Source organism: Monodelphis domestica, chromosome 6 (assembly GCF_027887165.1).
Source record: "Monodelphis domestica isolate mMonDom1 chromosome 6, mMonDom1.pri, whole genome shotgun sequence".
Classification (NCBI taxonomy): Eukaryota; Metazoa; Chordata; class Mammalia; order Didelphimorphia; family Didelphidae; genus Monodelphis; species Monodelphis domestica.
In genome coordinates, this window is record NC_077232.1 from 138,692,224 (window position 1) to 138,706,972 (window position 14,749).

The 14,749-nt window shown below is 39.2% G+C and overlaps 1 protein-coding gene across 3 annotated transcripts in view; it reads left to right on the forward strand.

The window, feature by feature from the left end:
- SPATA18 (spermatogenesis associated 18) overlaps positions 1 to 6,043 on the forward strand; it is a 76,062-nt gene extending 70,019 nt beyond the window's left edge. For all 3 annotated transcript variants that reach the window (XM_056802610.1, XM_056802608.1, XM_056802609.1), the window contains exon 12: positions 5,674 to 6,043. In XM_056802610.1, the coding sequence (XP_056658588.1) occupies positions 5,674 to 5,813 (140 nt within the window). In that variant the 3' untranslated portion in view covers positions 5,814 to 6,043. The remainder of the gene's footprint in view (positions 1 to 5,673) is intronic.
- The last annotated feature ends 8,706 nt before the right edge of the window (positions 6,044 to 14,749 follow it).

The window sequence follows — 14,749 nt, forward strand, 5'->3', positions numbered from 1 at the left end:
TAAGAGTTTTGTTTTTATCTTTGTCATTGGATCCCCAATTCCTAATAATAGTTCCTGGCCCAGAAAAAGCATTTAATCAATGATTGTTGATAAGTTGTTTGTTTTTTAAAAACCCCTTACCTTCTGTCTTAGAATCAATACTGGGTATTGGTTCTAAGGCAGAAGAGTGGTAAGAGCTAGGCAATGGGGGTTAAGTGACTTGCTCAGGATCACACAGCTAGGAAGTGTCTGAATCCAGATTTGAACCTAGGACCGCCTGTCTCTGGGCCTGACTCTCTAATCCTCTGAGCCACCTAGCTGTCCCCTGTTGATAAGTTTTTTAATCTGGATTAAGTTTAAAATTAAACTCTTTAAAATATAAATGCCTGGATGAATTTTAAAAGAAGTTATTGTCAATCTCATGGACAAATCTGATTTTTTTTTTAATCCTTCTTGACCTGTCAGCTTCATGTGTTACTATTGAAGACCCTCTCCTCTTGGATTCTCTCTCTTCTTTGTATTTCTTGACACCTACTCCTTGACACTATGTCTCCTATCTGCTGATCACTCCTCAGCCTCCTTTGCTGCTCATCATCCATAGCACAAGCCTCCACCTGTGGCTTTTCTTCCAGGGCTCTGTCCTGTGCTGTCTTCTCCCTCCACAGCTTCCCTTGGAAACTCCATCAGTTCCTATGACCTTAATTACCACTTCTGAGATCTCTATTTCTAGCCCCAGTCTCTCCCCTGAGCTTCAGATCCATATCATCAAATACCTATTCGATATTTCAAACTTAATGTCCTGGAGATATCTTAAACTCAATGTATCCAATCCTGAGTTCATTGTCTTTTCTCCTAAAATTTTCTCCCTTTCAATCTCCCTTTTTCCTCTTGAAAGTACCACCGGCATTCCACTCTCCCAGGCATATAACCTTGACCTTATCCTCTTCTGACTCTTTCTTATCCAACACATCCAATCAGTTGCCAACTCTTGCTATTTCCACCTCCACAATATTTCTCTAATCTTTCTCTTCTTTCCATTCCTTCAGCTATTACTACAGTGTAGGCCACCATCACTTCTGGCACGGACTATTGAAAGAAATTTCTATGATTCTCAAATTGTCTCTCCTCAACCTATTTTCCAAGTCTGTCATCTTCTCAATGAGATCATGTTTCCTTCTAATTTGTCATTCTTTTGGCTTTGCTTTATTAATTCTTGCTATCTTGTGAGATCATTAGCTTCTACTTGCCCAATTCTAGTTTTTAAAGATTGGTTTTTCAGTTGTGATCTTTTGATTTTCCTTTTTGGAAAATTTATCCTGCTTTTCATGGCTTCCAACAGGTCCTTTCTGTTCTTCAGTTTGCTTATCATTTCATTTGATTTCTGGGCTTCTTTTTCCAAGTGGGAGATCCTGTCTTTTAAACTGTCATTTTCTTTGTTTCTTTAAAAAAATTTTTTTATTGTATTTTATTTATTTATTTATTTTGTTTAAACCTTACCTTCCATCTTGGAGTCAATACTGTTATTGGCTCCCAGGCAGAAGAGTGGTAAGGGCTAGGCAATGGGGGTCAAGTGATTGCCTAGGGTCACATAGCTGGGAAGTGTCTGAGGCCAGATTTGAACCTAGGACTTCCGTCTCTAGGCCTGATTCTCAATCCACTGAGCCACCCAGCTGTCCCCTGTCATTTTCTTTTTGAACTATTTCCCAATTTTGTTGCTAAGTTTCTTCTATCTTTCTCACTTGGTTCATTGTCTCAAATCTGAATTCCTCAAGAGCTTATGACCAATTTCCATTTTTTTGGGAAGGTTTTGATGTGTTTGCTTGTTTGTTGTCCTCTGCTGTCTCCTCTGTAGTCTCTGGGGTACATAGAAATTATCCAGAGTCAGAGTCTTGTTGGCTTTTTTTTTGTTTGTTTGTTTTTTGGTAGTTATAAATTGTAGATCTTGGGTGTTGGTGGCCATTGCTTTGTTGTTTTTTTCTTCCCTTCCCAGTCAGAAGTCTGAGTGAGGGGGGTAGGCAGATCTCTGTGTATCAAGCTATAGAGTAGTTTTTGTCCTGAGGCTATTTTTCTGTCTCAGCTGTGTCTGCTGTGTGTGTGGCCCCTCTCTGCCCTATCTCTGTGCCCAATCTCCTTGTTCCTCAGCCTCCTGTGGTCCCAAGTCTTGCTGCTCTCTGGGGCAAGTCTTTGGTGTCCTCAGCTAGTCTCTCAAGAACCTAGTGATTGCCCTGTGCTTGTTCTGACTCTGGTGTGATAGATAGGTGGAGTGGGAGAGGGGTGATCAGCTCACACTTTGGTAGGAGTAATTTTACCCTCTTATAGCATGGAAATGCCCAAACCCTGCCTCCCTTCAAAGCTGCGCCCAATGGAAGAGCACCTTCACTCATCTGATTTTGGTTTTTGTCCTTTTGCGGTGCTTTATATTGGTAGGCAATGAGAAGAGGGAGCCCCTTGCTACTACACTGAGGCTGTCTTAGCCCAGAAGTCTTGAAAGAAATTTCTGGTTAGAAGTTCTACATTCTCCCCACTGTAGTCCCTCCTCCACTCTGCTGCCACAGGATTTTCCTTAAACACAAATCTGATCTCTTCTTCATTAACTCTGGTGGCTTCTTTTTTTCTTTAGGATAAAATATAAAATATTCTCTTTAGCCTCTATGCAATCTGTTCCCAACTTATCTTTCTAACTTTATTGGACATGACTCCTCTTCTGGATACTGGATATACCAACTGGATACTTGGAGCTCCAGCCAAATTAACCAGAGTCCTCTCTCTTCCTTATTTTCCCTGGCAGTCCATCTTCTAGATCTGCCCTTTTGCACTGGCCATCTCATATACCTGGAAAGGTGTTCTGTGCTTATCTCCACTGCCTAGATTTCTCTTCCCCTAAGATGCAGTTGCAAGTACCATCTACTGCATGAAGTCTTTTCAAATCTCACCAACTAATAGCATCTTCTCTCCTAAAGTATTTTGTATATATTTGTATTTGTGTTGATGTTATATATAAATCTTATATTATTTATCTCCCAAATTAGAATGTGAGCTGCTTGGGAGTAGGGCTTGTTGTGGTCTTTGTACTCATGACCCTAGTGCCTCAGTAGTTTCAATAGTGTCCAACTCTTCATGACTCCATTTGGGGTTTCCTTGGGAAAGATACTGGAGCAGTTTATTGTTTCCTTCTCCAGCTAATTTTACAGATGAGGAAACTGAGGCAAATGAGCATGTGATGTGAGCACAGTCATACAGTTAGGAAGTATCTAAGGCTATATTTGAATTTACAAAGATTAAGTCCTCCTGACTTCAAGCTCAGGCCTTTATCCACTGAGCTCTACATAGCTGCTTAATGTATACTTACTAATTAACTGACAAAACATTCCAAAATTCTTAAGGACAAAAGGAGACCATTAAAAGAAAATCAGATGTATGATTTTATCTTATGGGGAACTTCCACTGAAAACCTCTTTATCTATGAAGTTGTGTACTTTCTCTACAACCTGCAGACAGAGAGAATGACCTAGGACACTGACAAGTTAAGTTACTTGCCCAGGGTCCCACAATCAGGATATATCAGAGTCAGGACATAACCTGAATCCAGGTCATGGTGTGTAGATAAATGCTTAATACCTGGTTCTCCGTGGTGACAACTGCTTGTATTATGCATTTGTAAATTTAATCTGTATTTTATTTAATGTTTTTATCCTTTTTTTTAGTCCAGGCAATTAACAAAACAATAAATTTAATCCTTAATTTGTAATGTTTGCTGATTTCTGAGGAATAAGTGCTCACACTCAAAAATTAACTCCTTGACTTCTTTATAAAATGGCTGACAAAAATATTTTATGTGATTGCACATATGAAATCCATATTGGATTTTTTATTGTTTGTAGAGAGAGGAGGAGAGGAGGGAGAGAGGTAAAGAATTTGGAACTTGGAAAAAAGAAAGAATTTTAAAACTCAGAAAAATTAACTATTATTAAAAAAAAATTAGCTTCCCTGAGCTGGCACCTTCAAGGTCCTGAATCCAGGTCTCCTTGACTCTCTCATCTCTCAATCTATTTCACCTCCTATGATTATGATGGTTATTATTATGGCTTCTATTGGTATTAGTTCCATGTTGCGGTCTCCTATGGGGAACCTCCCCTTCTCAAAAAATTTCAGCATTTTCCTCATTCATCAGCCCCTCAATGGGTTCTCCCTCTGTCCTGTTCTTAGTTTACTTTTCATTTCTAATTCTCATTGCTTCAGAAGAGTGTGGCTCTGCTCCTGAACCACTTCAGATTTTCTTTGGTTTTCTAATGATGGAAAGCCCTGGTGATCCATCATCTCTCCTCAAGGGTCTGCTCTTAATTCTCTGGACTTTCTCTTATCATGTCACAGCAATTTTCTCATCCTCAACATTCACTTTGCCCCTGTGGTCTCTTTACTCTGAAAGTTCATTCTTTCCCTGACTTTCTCGCAGAGAACTCTTTCCCTGACTGTTGTCCAGGTGTTTCAATCACGTCTGACTCTTCATGACCCCATTTAGGGTTTTCTTTGCAGAGATATTGAAGTGTTTTTCCATTTCCTTTTCCAGCTCACTTTACAGGTGAGGAAACTGAGGCAAATATAGTTAAATGACTTGCCTCAGGGTCACAAAGCTAAAAAGTGTCTAAGGTCATATTCGAACTTGGGAAGATGAGTCTTCCTGATGTGAGTCTGGTACTAAGTTGATGTAGGGACAGATTTCTGCCTTTCACATCTAGTTTTATCCCCCACTTATTTCAAATAGCATTTGGGCAAAATAGCTCTCTTGGAGGACTATATGGGTTGTCTGCCCTTAAAGAATGATAGAGAGAAGGAGAGCAGAGTACTAAGTCTCAAATTGCCTCCTAAATTTAATATGGGAACTGGTGAGCTGGCGTCTGTATTAGTCTGTATTATAAAACTCCGTGGCGACTGCTTTACGGGGCTTCCAAATCTCTTCTATGAAAACTCAGCAAAATGGAAAGCCCCTCAAGCCAGTATAATTGAAACTGAAAAGCAGGCAAACCAATTTAATATCTTTTTTTGGGAATGGGGTGGGGGATAGAGGGAATATTAACACATAATTAAATCCACAGCAAGAGTGATTACAGTGTGACTCTAAGGCTGTTAAACTCTGAAGTTCTCTATAAATTAAGCAAACACAATTTTGGCTGTGTTGTGTTTATATTGCAGACCCAGGGATCTTACTCCTATTCTTTGTGCCTGAATTTTTAGGCTCATGTGCAAATCACCACAGGACAAGGGATTCATGACTAATTTGAGTACTTGACACCCAATGGGGAGAGCCAGAGGACTTACTTTTTATTTTTATTTTTAAATTTAGCCTTAAGTCTAGGTTTGGTTGGTGAAGTGTTTGCCAAGATACGTAGGGTTCTATTTGGACTTTCTGGCTTCCTTCTGGGATCAATAGAGGGAACCCTGGGAATTTAAAGTCACCTAGAGAACCGATGCTGGTAACCTTCAGTCAAATGTTTCCCAAATCCTACATCTGGGTGGACTCTGGAGTAGCTATTAATTTCCAAAGGGAATAGCTTATGCCTTCAGAAGCATGAAGAACTGTTATTATTGTTTGTAAGAATAATAATATATCATAGAGCACTTTGTTTATTACTTATCCTCCAATTTTGAGCCTGTGAGGTCAGTCGTGCATATGTTACCATTATTCCTATTTTTCAGGTGGAGAGCATACGGCTCGGAAGGACAAAACGATTGTTGTGAAAAAGTCAATATTGGTATTAAGTAGCAAGCCATATTCTCGAAAACCCCACCGACGAGCGTTTGTAGTATTTATCCAAAATACCTCTTTTCTGAACTGAAGAACAGTCTCCTAAGAGATCTTGGACATAGGCAGGAAGTGAAAGACAAGACTTGCTCTGATAACCTTGCAGCATCCAGGCACCAAAAGGAACCAGCTGAAGACATTTAGCTTTATCACAGTGGAAAGGTACCTTTCCAGAGTGGAACTCCACTCATACCACTCCAATCTCTAAGAAACTCATCTCTCCCATGTGCTTTGGGGAAAATAAATTTCAATCTGGCAAACACATATTCTTATGTTCTTTAAGTTCTTAAAGATTAGGCTACTGGGGGCAGCTAGGTAGCCCCGTGGATAAAGCACCAGACCTGGAATTGGGAGGACCTGGGTTCAAATCTGACTTCAGCAGATATTTCCTAGCTATGGGACACTTAACTCCAGTTGCTTTAGTCCTTTGCCATTTTTCTGTCTTAGAGATGATATTAAGACAGAAAGTAAAGGATATAAAAAAATAAAAAGAAAAAGAAAGACTAGGTCAGTGGAGGGCAAACTTTGACAGGTGAGAAAGGGGAGTATGGTCCCAAGGTTAGATGGTATCCCCTTTCTGTGGACCAGTATAGCCTAAGCCCAGAAAGGCTTATCACAAGCAGGCTAGTCATTTAATGATGAATTATTTGGATACAACAATCCATGAAACAGGGATATCATTAGAAGAGTTCCTCAGTCTCATGTAACCTCCTGCTTGTGCAGTAAGAATGGCTGAGGGGGAGAAAAGGCTTCATAGGGGATTAGAAATGCTGGATTTAAAGCAAATAGAAATATTAACTTGTAAATAATAACATATAATATGTAAATTTATTATAAATAAAATGATTATAAATGATTATCTATTTTATTATAACTATATTGTTGTATAAATAATATATTATTATAAATAAGAATGTATGTGTAAATATGAGATCCTGGTCCAATGATCCACAAGTAGAGGAATAATTTTCTACATATAAACTACATGGCTCAGTGAATAGTATACTAGACTTGGAATCAGAAAGACTCGTCTTGTAGAAATCTACTAGTTGTGTGGCCACAGGCAAATCACTTCATCCTGATTGCCTCAGTTTTCTCATCTATAAAATGAGTTGGAGAAGGAAATGGCAAACCATTCCAGTACCTCTGCCAAAAAAAAACAAATGGGGTCACAGAGTCAGACATGTCTAAAAAACACCTGAATAACAACAAAAATAGCTCTAGGACTTCATTTGATAATGGAAGAGAGAGTGATATACAATGAAAAAACAGTTTCAGTGCCATTACTAATTAGCTATGTGACCTGGGCAAGTCACTTCAACCTGTTTGCCTCAGTTTCATCATCTGTAAATTGAGTTGGAGAAGAGAATGCCAAACTACTCCATTGTGTTGGCCAAGAAAACCCCAAATGTGGTCACAGAGTCAGACATGACTAAAAAACATCAACAAAGAATAGCTCTAGGACTTCATTTGGTAATAGGAGAGAAAGTGATATACAATGAAAAAACAATTCCAGTGCCATTACTTTACTAGCTGTGTGACCTTAGCAAATCATTTAACCTCTCTATGTCTGGGTCTTGCCTACTTGTAGGGTTTCTGGGAGGATCAAATGAGCTAATGTGTGTCAGCAACTTGTATGGTCCCTCTGATCACAATGCTGAAGAAATGCTTTGGAAGGGCTTTTTTTTTTTTGGTAAAAAAGTGTAATTGGTGTCTACTGTTTTTCTGAAAATTAGTGCACAGATCTGTAAACCATGGAATGGATTCAAGTGACTTTAAGACTATTTCTGGCCCCACCAATTGGCCTTGGGTTTTGGCAAGTATGCCTGCTCCCTATTATTCCACTCACAGCTAGCTGTCAGTCTTGTTTCCTTTCCACACCCTCTAGCGTAGGAATACTCCCAATTGTATTTTGTAGTATTTTGAGTCATTGCTGTGGCTCTATTCTCTACATCTCATTTCTCTGGCCCATAACTTCTAAGTAATCTTGACAAAGAACTGGCAAACATGATTAGAATAATTAAAATAAGATATGTGCAATAATGTGCTGGTAGACATGTTTAATCTGAATAAAAATACATTTCTTCCAGCACTTTCTTAAGTCTAGGCAATTAAAAAATTTCTAAAAAATCAAGGCCCAATTTATAGCATTTGCTCATTTCCTAGGTGTGTCAATGTTCACACTGAAAATTTAAAAATTGGGTACAAGCTGGCTCCAGTATACTCCAGGTGTGGGTTACCCTTCTGAAGAATATTTGCCCTTTGGGCTTTAAGACAGCCAGAAAAACTTTTCATTTCATCCTATCTTGTGCAGTCAAGCCATCTTTGTTTTTCCTTTGTACCTCAAAGAAAAGGCAGTTGTATATTATTATCATAAACTGTTACAGTTTGGGACTTTTATTAGGGGAAGTCATATTTCTTTAAAGGTATGATTTAAAAAGCATGAAACGTGCTTTGATATTGTACTCTGCTACATGGTAAAACTTTGGGGCAGAGGGTCCCATTGTTGTTTTTATACTTAATACCTTTGGAGAACAGGATTTGCCATGCAGAAATTGGCTTTTGAGCTCCTATCTTTGGAAAACACATTTGTTCTGCAAAATGATATTGACTCATAGACCTTTAACTGAGAGAAGTCAAGGTACAAAGGCCATGGAGTTGGGAGGAAGGCAACAGGGTCAGGGCTGCAACTGCTACAGGAGACACAAGATGAAGTATATAGCTTTGCTCTTAAACACACACACACACACACACACACACAACTTGCTTAAAAGTATGTTGGGCTAGGCAATACCCATGGCCCCAGAACAGAGCTATAACTAGAAAGTTTTATGCCCCTGGGGCAGCTACCAGAGTCTATGTCCAGGTCAAGTAGCATAGATGAGAAGAGAGTAGGAACATGCTGGTTTCCTTCCCAACAGAATTAGGAGGTTGCCTTGAATAACCTCTATGCTCCCTTCCAGCTCTAACATTCCACAAAAGTACCCTTTGCTTCCTTATGGCCAAGGTGAGCACAATCCAAGCCCTTAGAGGTTCTGGAAAGGCATCTAATATGGACTAAGTAATGGCTTCTGTATTTGCCATTGGTATACCAGTCAAGTGTGGAGAAGACTCATTACCAAAAGGATGACTGATGTGTAAGATGGGGATCTGTGTCAACAGAGGAAATACCCATGTGGCTGAATTTGCAGATCTTTTGGAGTCTTAAAATATTAAAGTTTAAAGACAGCTTAGAAATGTCAGGTGATGATGACAAATTATTCGTGGGTCATTGAACTGGGATGAGAAAAATGATTTTGGGGATTACAGGAGGGTCAAAGTGCCAGACTGACAGATCAGACATGCAGACATCCTTTTGCTGGGTGGTGACAAAGTTTAATGATTTGGAGTGCACAGTTTCTAGGGGAAATGACATAGGCTAAGCCTTTTGCAAGAACAATGGTTAGTAATGATTTACAAGATGGAAAACAGTGGGTGTGGATTACCTCAGTGATTCTGAACAGTTTTCTATAGGATAATAAATCACAGGTAACATGTCAATTCAACATGTCAACATATGACCCAGTACAGTATGTTCTTCTTACAGAACTCTTATATTATTATTTTCTTGGCTGGACATATACAGTATTTATTTTTCTCATGCTAGGGAGCAGACTGTGTGTCTTGCAGTTTCTAGGCTATGGTTTCCCAGAGACCTTGCAAACTGGAGTGCATTGGGCATTCCACAGCCTTGCTGGAATGGAAGCCCCTAATCTGTTCCCACATAGCAAAGAGACCACTCCAATGAGCAAAGATAAATTCAATTATTTTTGTTAAAATCAACTCCAGGTGAATATTTATAAGATAATCTAATTTCAGAGGATAACTATATACAACATATGACTTTAATGGTCCTAATGTGACCAATTAGAAAGTGAAAAACTCAGGTAAGTGACTTTTGATTTTCTTCTGTGAGATTCTCAGGCTCTTGATGTTTCAGAGACATTGTGGTGTAGGGGAACGTGCCCTGGATTTGGAGGAAGGGGATTTCTGTACTTCCACTCCTTATAAGAAGATAAGTTTCTTGAAAAAAAGGGATTATTTCACTTTATAAATTTGTATCACAGTGTGCCACAGGGCATGACACACATTAGGTGATTAATAAATGCTTTTGGTTTGGTTTCCTAGATTTAAATCCCAGCCCTGCTCATTATGCTCATGTGCTCCAAGTACCTTTATAGTTTTAGATTGTATGAACATTTTGTTTTCACTGAAAGAAACTTTTCTTGTCACTTTGTGTAGAAATTGCTAAAGAATCTCATGCTTTGCCAATGGAGCAGAAAGTAGGTGGAATTCACTTTCCTGACCTATTTTAGGAGACAAGCATCTCAAATAGTTCATGTGTCATCTACCCATTAGGTTAGGATGCGGAACTTTTATTTATTTATTAGAACTTGTGCTTTCTATCTTAGGAACAACTCTAATACAGAAAGGAAAGGTCCACACAGCTAGGAAGTATCTGAGGCCAAATTTGAACTCAGGTCCTCCTGACTCCACACTGAGCTCTCTATCCACTTTGTGACTCAGCTGCCTCCAAGTTCTTTAAAAAAATAACATTTGATATTTGTATTTCAATATAATCGATACCCTTTGCAATCTCTTATGTATTTTATTTTATTTAAAACTTCATTCCAAGAAGGGGGTTCATAGGCTTCACCTTTTGCTAAAAATGCCTATGACACACAACAAAGGTCTACAATTTCTTTATGACATGTGAGTTCCATATCCTATCTAAATTTTGTATTTTCCAAAGTGCTGCCTAGCACAGGATTTTGTCCTGAGTAGTACCTAATACATATTTGTGGCATTAAACTATTTGTATAGGAGGCAAGTAAATGACAAAGCCAGATCTTAACTGAAGCTTGTCTGACTCCACATTCTTTACCCTTCTCATTATACCACAGTGCTTCATTTTGCTCTTTTCTGTCTTCTCCATAAGGATCTTCCATCCTCTTTGGATTTGGGGGAGGAAGGTCCAAATCCATTTTTCTCTGAGCCAACATTTAAGGATTTGCAGATGACTTTCCAGGGTAGTTTCCCCTTTGATTAGGACTGGAGAGGTCTGCTTACATGGACCCATTTTATTTCCCATCTGGGATCTATCTTGGTTTAATGTTTTGGCCTTCCCCCTCCTTCTTGTTAGGAGTCTCAGGCTGTTCCTCAGAGGCTGAGCTACACCTGCACTGGCCAGGATTGGCAGATAGCTTTGGCTGCTCTAGGTCTCTAAGTCACAAATCCCGAGGGTTAGATTTAGGTCTGTTGTTACTCTAACGAGGATCTTTCCCCACTTAGTCAGTCCTTCCCAAGCATGAGAATTAAATGGGCTCATAAGGAAAAACCTCTTAGTGGACAGGCCAGTGTGATACTGGTGTCTTCCTCAAATCTGGACAAGAGACAGGTATAATGTGCTGCCCTTCATATGCTCAAATTGTATTACTTGGTGCAAAGAAACCCGAGACATCAGAAATATCAACTATAGTAAAGCCCAACATAAAGAATTCAGAATTGCACAGATTTGGAACTGCCATGGGTTGGTTAGATCATATAATATAATAATGTAATAATTAATCATAAAATAAAAATGTGCTACAAAATCATGCAGCATCTGATATTAGCATGTCCAATTTAGCTCAATAGACATTTATTAAATATTTCCCATGGGTATGACACTCTGTTAGGTATACAAAGAAAAAGAAAAGTTACTTAAGAAGCTGGCATTTCTACTGGTTGGGATTGGGGGTACTGGTGGAGATAGCATTAGTATCTACAAAGTAAAAGGGAGAGAACAATTATAACTGGGACCTTTGGAAGGCCTCCAATATGAGATGGTGCCTCAGTGGAACCTTGGAGGAAGCCAGGGATTTGAAGAGGTGAGGGTAGTGGGGAAGGAGGAAGTACATTCAAGGCATGGGGGACAGTCTGAATCAATGAGATGCAAGGTGGAATGCCTCATCAGGGGAATAGCTAGTAGGCTACTGTGTCTAGTAGTTTTATCTCCCAACAATATTGTCACAGAGGATTTCCTGTCACCATATGTTTTCTGTTTAGACATGTTAAAGAATCGCCCCTAGAAATTGAACAAAGCATTTGTTTGATGAAATGCAATCATGAGTCCAAATGAAATAGCTTGAAGTAGAAATCCAGAAATAGCCAAAAAGAAGATATTTCATTCTTTCTCATTAAACTCAACTATCAATCAATAAATATTTAATGAGCACCTACTACATAGAGTACTTTGGGGATGCAAAGAAATAGAAAGAACTTGGAGACAGAACAGAATTTGGATCCTGTCTCTTCTAGTTTGACCATGGGCAAGTAAGTCATCAAGTCTCTCTTGGACTCAGGTTTTTTATCTGTAAAATAAGGGCATGGGCTAATTAGTTGATCCCTTTGGTTTCTCCCACATCTCTGAGTCTATAAGAGTCAGCTCATGACTTTCAAGAGCTTATCATTTAGTTATCAAGTATGACATTTGTTATAACTCTGTAGATTTGAGCTTGCTGTTGCTTTGGTCTGATGATGGGGAAGGCAGCCATGCAAAGAGAATGTTACAGCAAAAGAATCCTTGTAGGGTAGAGTTGAAGGCATTTAAATGTATAAAATACTTCCCTCACTATGCCCAAAGAGCTTTAAATGACTGTCTGCTCTTTGATCCAGCCATACCACTGCTGGGTTTATACCCCAAAGAGATCATAAGGGAAAAAAAAAAACAAAACTTGTTCAAGAATATTCATAGCTGTGCTCTTTGTGGTGGCAAAAAAAAAAGGAGAATGAGGGGATGCCTTTCAATTGGGGAATGGCTGAACAGATCGTGGTATATGTGGGTGATGGAATACTATTGTGCTAAAAGGAATAATAAAGTGGAGGAATTCCATGGGAACTGGAAAGACCTCCAGGAAGTGATGCAGAGTGAGAGGAGCAGAACCAGGAGAACATTGTACACAGAGACTGATACACTGTGGTACAATCAAATGTAATGGACTTTTCTACTAGCAGCAATGCAATGATCCAGGACAATTCTGAGGGACTTATGAGAAAGAACACTATCCACATCCAGAGATAAAACTGTGGGAGTAGAAACACAGAAGAAAAACAGCTGCTTGATCACATGGGTATCAACATGGGGATGTGATTGGGGATATAGACTCTAAATGATCACCCTGGAGCAATTATCAATAATATAGAAATAGGTCTTGATCAGTGATACATGTAAAACTCAGAATTGTGCATTGGCTATGGGGGTGGGGGGAGGAGGGGAGGGAAAGAACATGAATTATGTAACCATGGGAAAATATTCTAAATTAATTAAACAAAGATTTTCAACAAAAAAGTTCAATAAAAATAAAATAAAATGCTTCCCTCCTTTCTTTCCTTCCTTTCTTCTTTCTTCCTTCCTTCCTCCCTCTGTCCCTTCCTCCCTCTTTTTATAATGAAAGTGTTTGAGGCCAGATTCAAATCCAGGTCCTCCTGACTCTAGGCTTGGTACTTCCCTATTTCTTATTTTTCTGATAGAATGGAAATTATTAGTCCTTGAGTTCTTCAACCTATCCCACTTCCATTCCTCAGAAGGGTGATTGAGTTACAGTAGCTGAAGACTCCCAAAAGAGATCCCAAATTAATTTCACAAAGGAAGAAAGCAAGGCCAAGAAACTTTCCCATAGTTGTCCAGATAGTAAGTAGAAGAAAGGGGAATCAAATCCATGTTATCTGACTATAAATCCTTGGCTCTTTCCGTGTTGGCATACTATCTTCACATTTCTATCACACCTTCTGATTTATAAATGAGGGATCAGGCAAAGACTTTTCAGATATCACAAGACTCTTTATACTCAAAGCAGATTCAGCTCTGATTCTGAGGAAATTTGGAGTCCTGTCTGCAGTTTCCGTCCATAGTAGCCAGTGAACATGGACCTTCCAAAGACACAGTAGATTAGTGCATCATTGTGCTAGAAGGGATCTCAAATGCCATATAGTCTAATTCCTCCAAGCAGATGAGAAAACAGAAACCCAGGGAAATAAAGTGATTTCAATGTATTTACACACAGGTAATAAACATCAGAGGTTGACGAAGGTCTCTGAACTGGAGTTCATGAACTAGAACCCATGCTCTTTCCACCATGAGTAGGGCCTGCATTTTTAGCACAAGTAGACTCAGAAGATCTGATTTTTTCCTATTAATTGGTTCCACCTAGTTTCAAGGCTATTCTAGGAGAGACCAATGAGTCAACCATAAGAATTTAGATCTGGGACAAACTGATGTCAAGTTAACTTTGGCCTAACATGAAGAAACCTGATGTATTTTGTAAATGATAATTTTAGCGTTGTGACCTAAACTATATTAATTATTGGTCGCCATGGATATCCCAAATAACAAAAAAAATTTACCTAAGTCAGTCTGGAAATTTATGGTGATTTAATTAATACAGTGGAAAGAAATTTAAGAAGAAGGGAGAAGGAAAAGGTGTAGGATTTCTCCCGCCTGGCTTGTGCCGGGTGGGAAGACTAGAGGCTCTAGAAGGTAAGATTTTGCAGAGTAAAAGAGGAAGGAATCAGCCTGAACTCCAAGAGGGCTCAGCCAAGATGCCTGAACCTGAATTAGCTCAAGGGCAAACTCACCACCAAAACCCAGACAAATAGCTGCCACCACACCAAGATGTCAGAACGCTTAGCATGTTGCCAGCCAGAGATACCTCTTTGGGAAAAGAGGCCAAAGAGAGGAAGTGATATGCCCTATATAGATGATTTTATGTCACTTTCCTGTGTCTAATCTGTACCAATGTTAGCTCAGCTTGATTTAGGACAGCCCAGGGGTCTGTCCACTGTTTCTGCACATGTCTGTTGATGGCCATTTTCTCAGATACTTAATCCTTGAGTATGGTGCAGACATTCCTGACCTTGTTAAACTAAGGAGGGTGGAGAAATGTAGAGTTC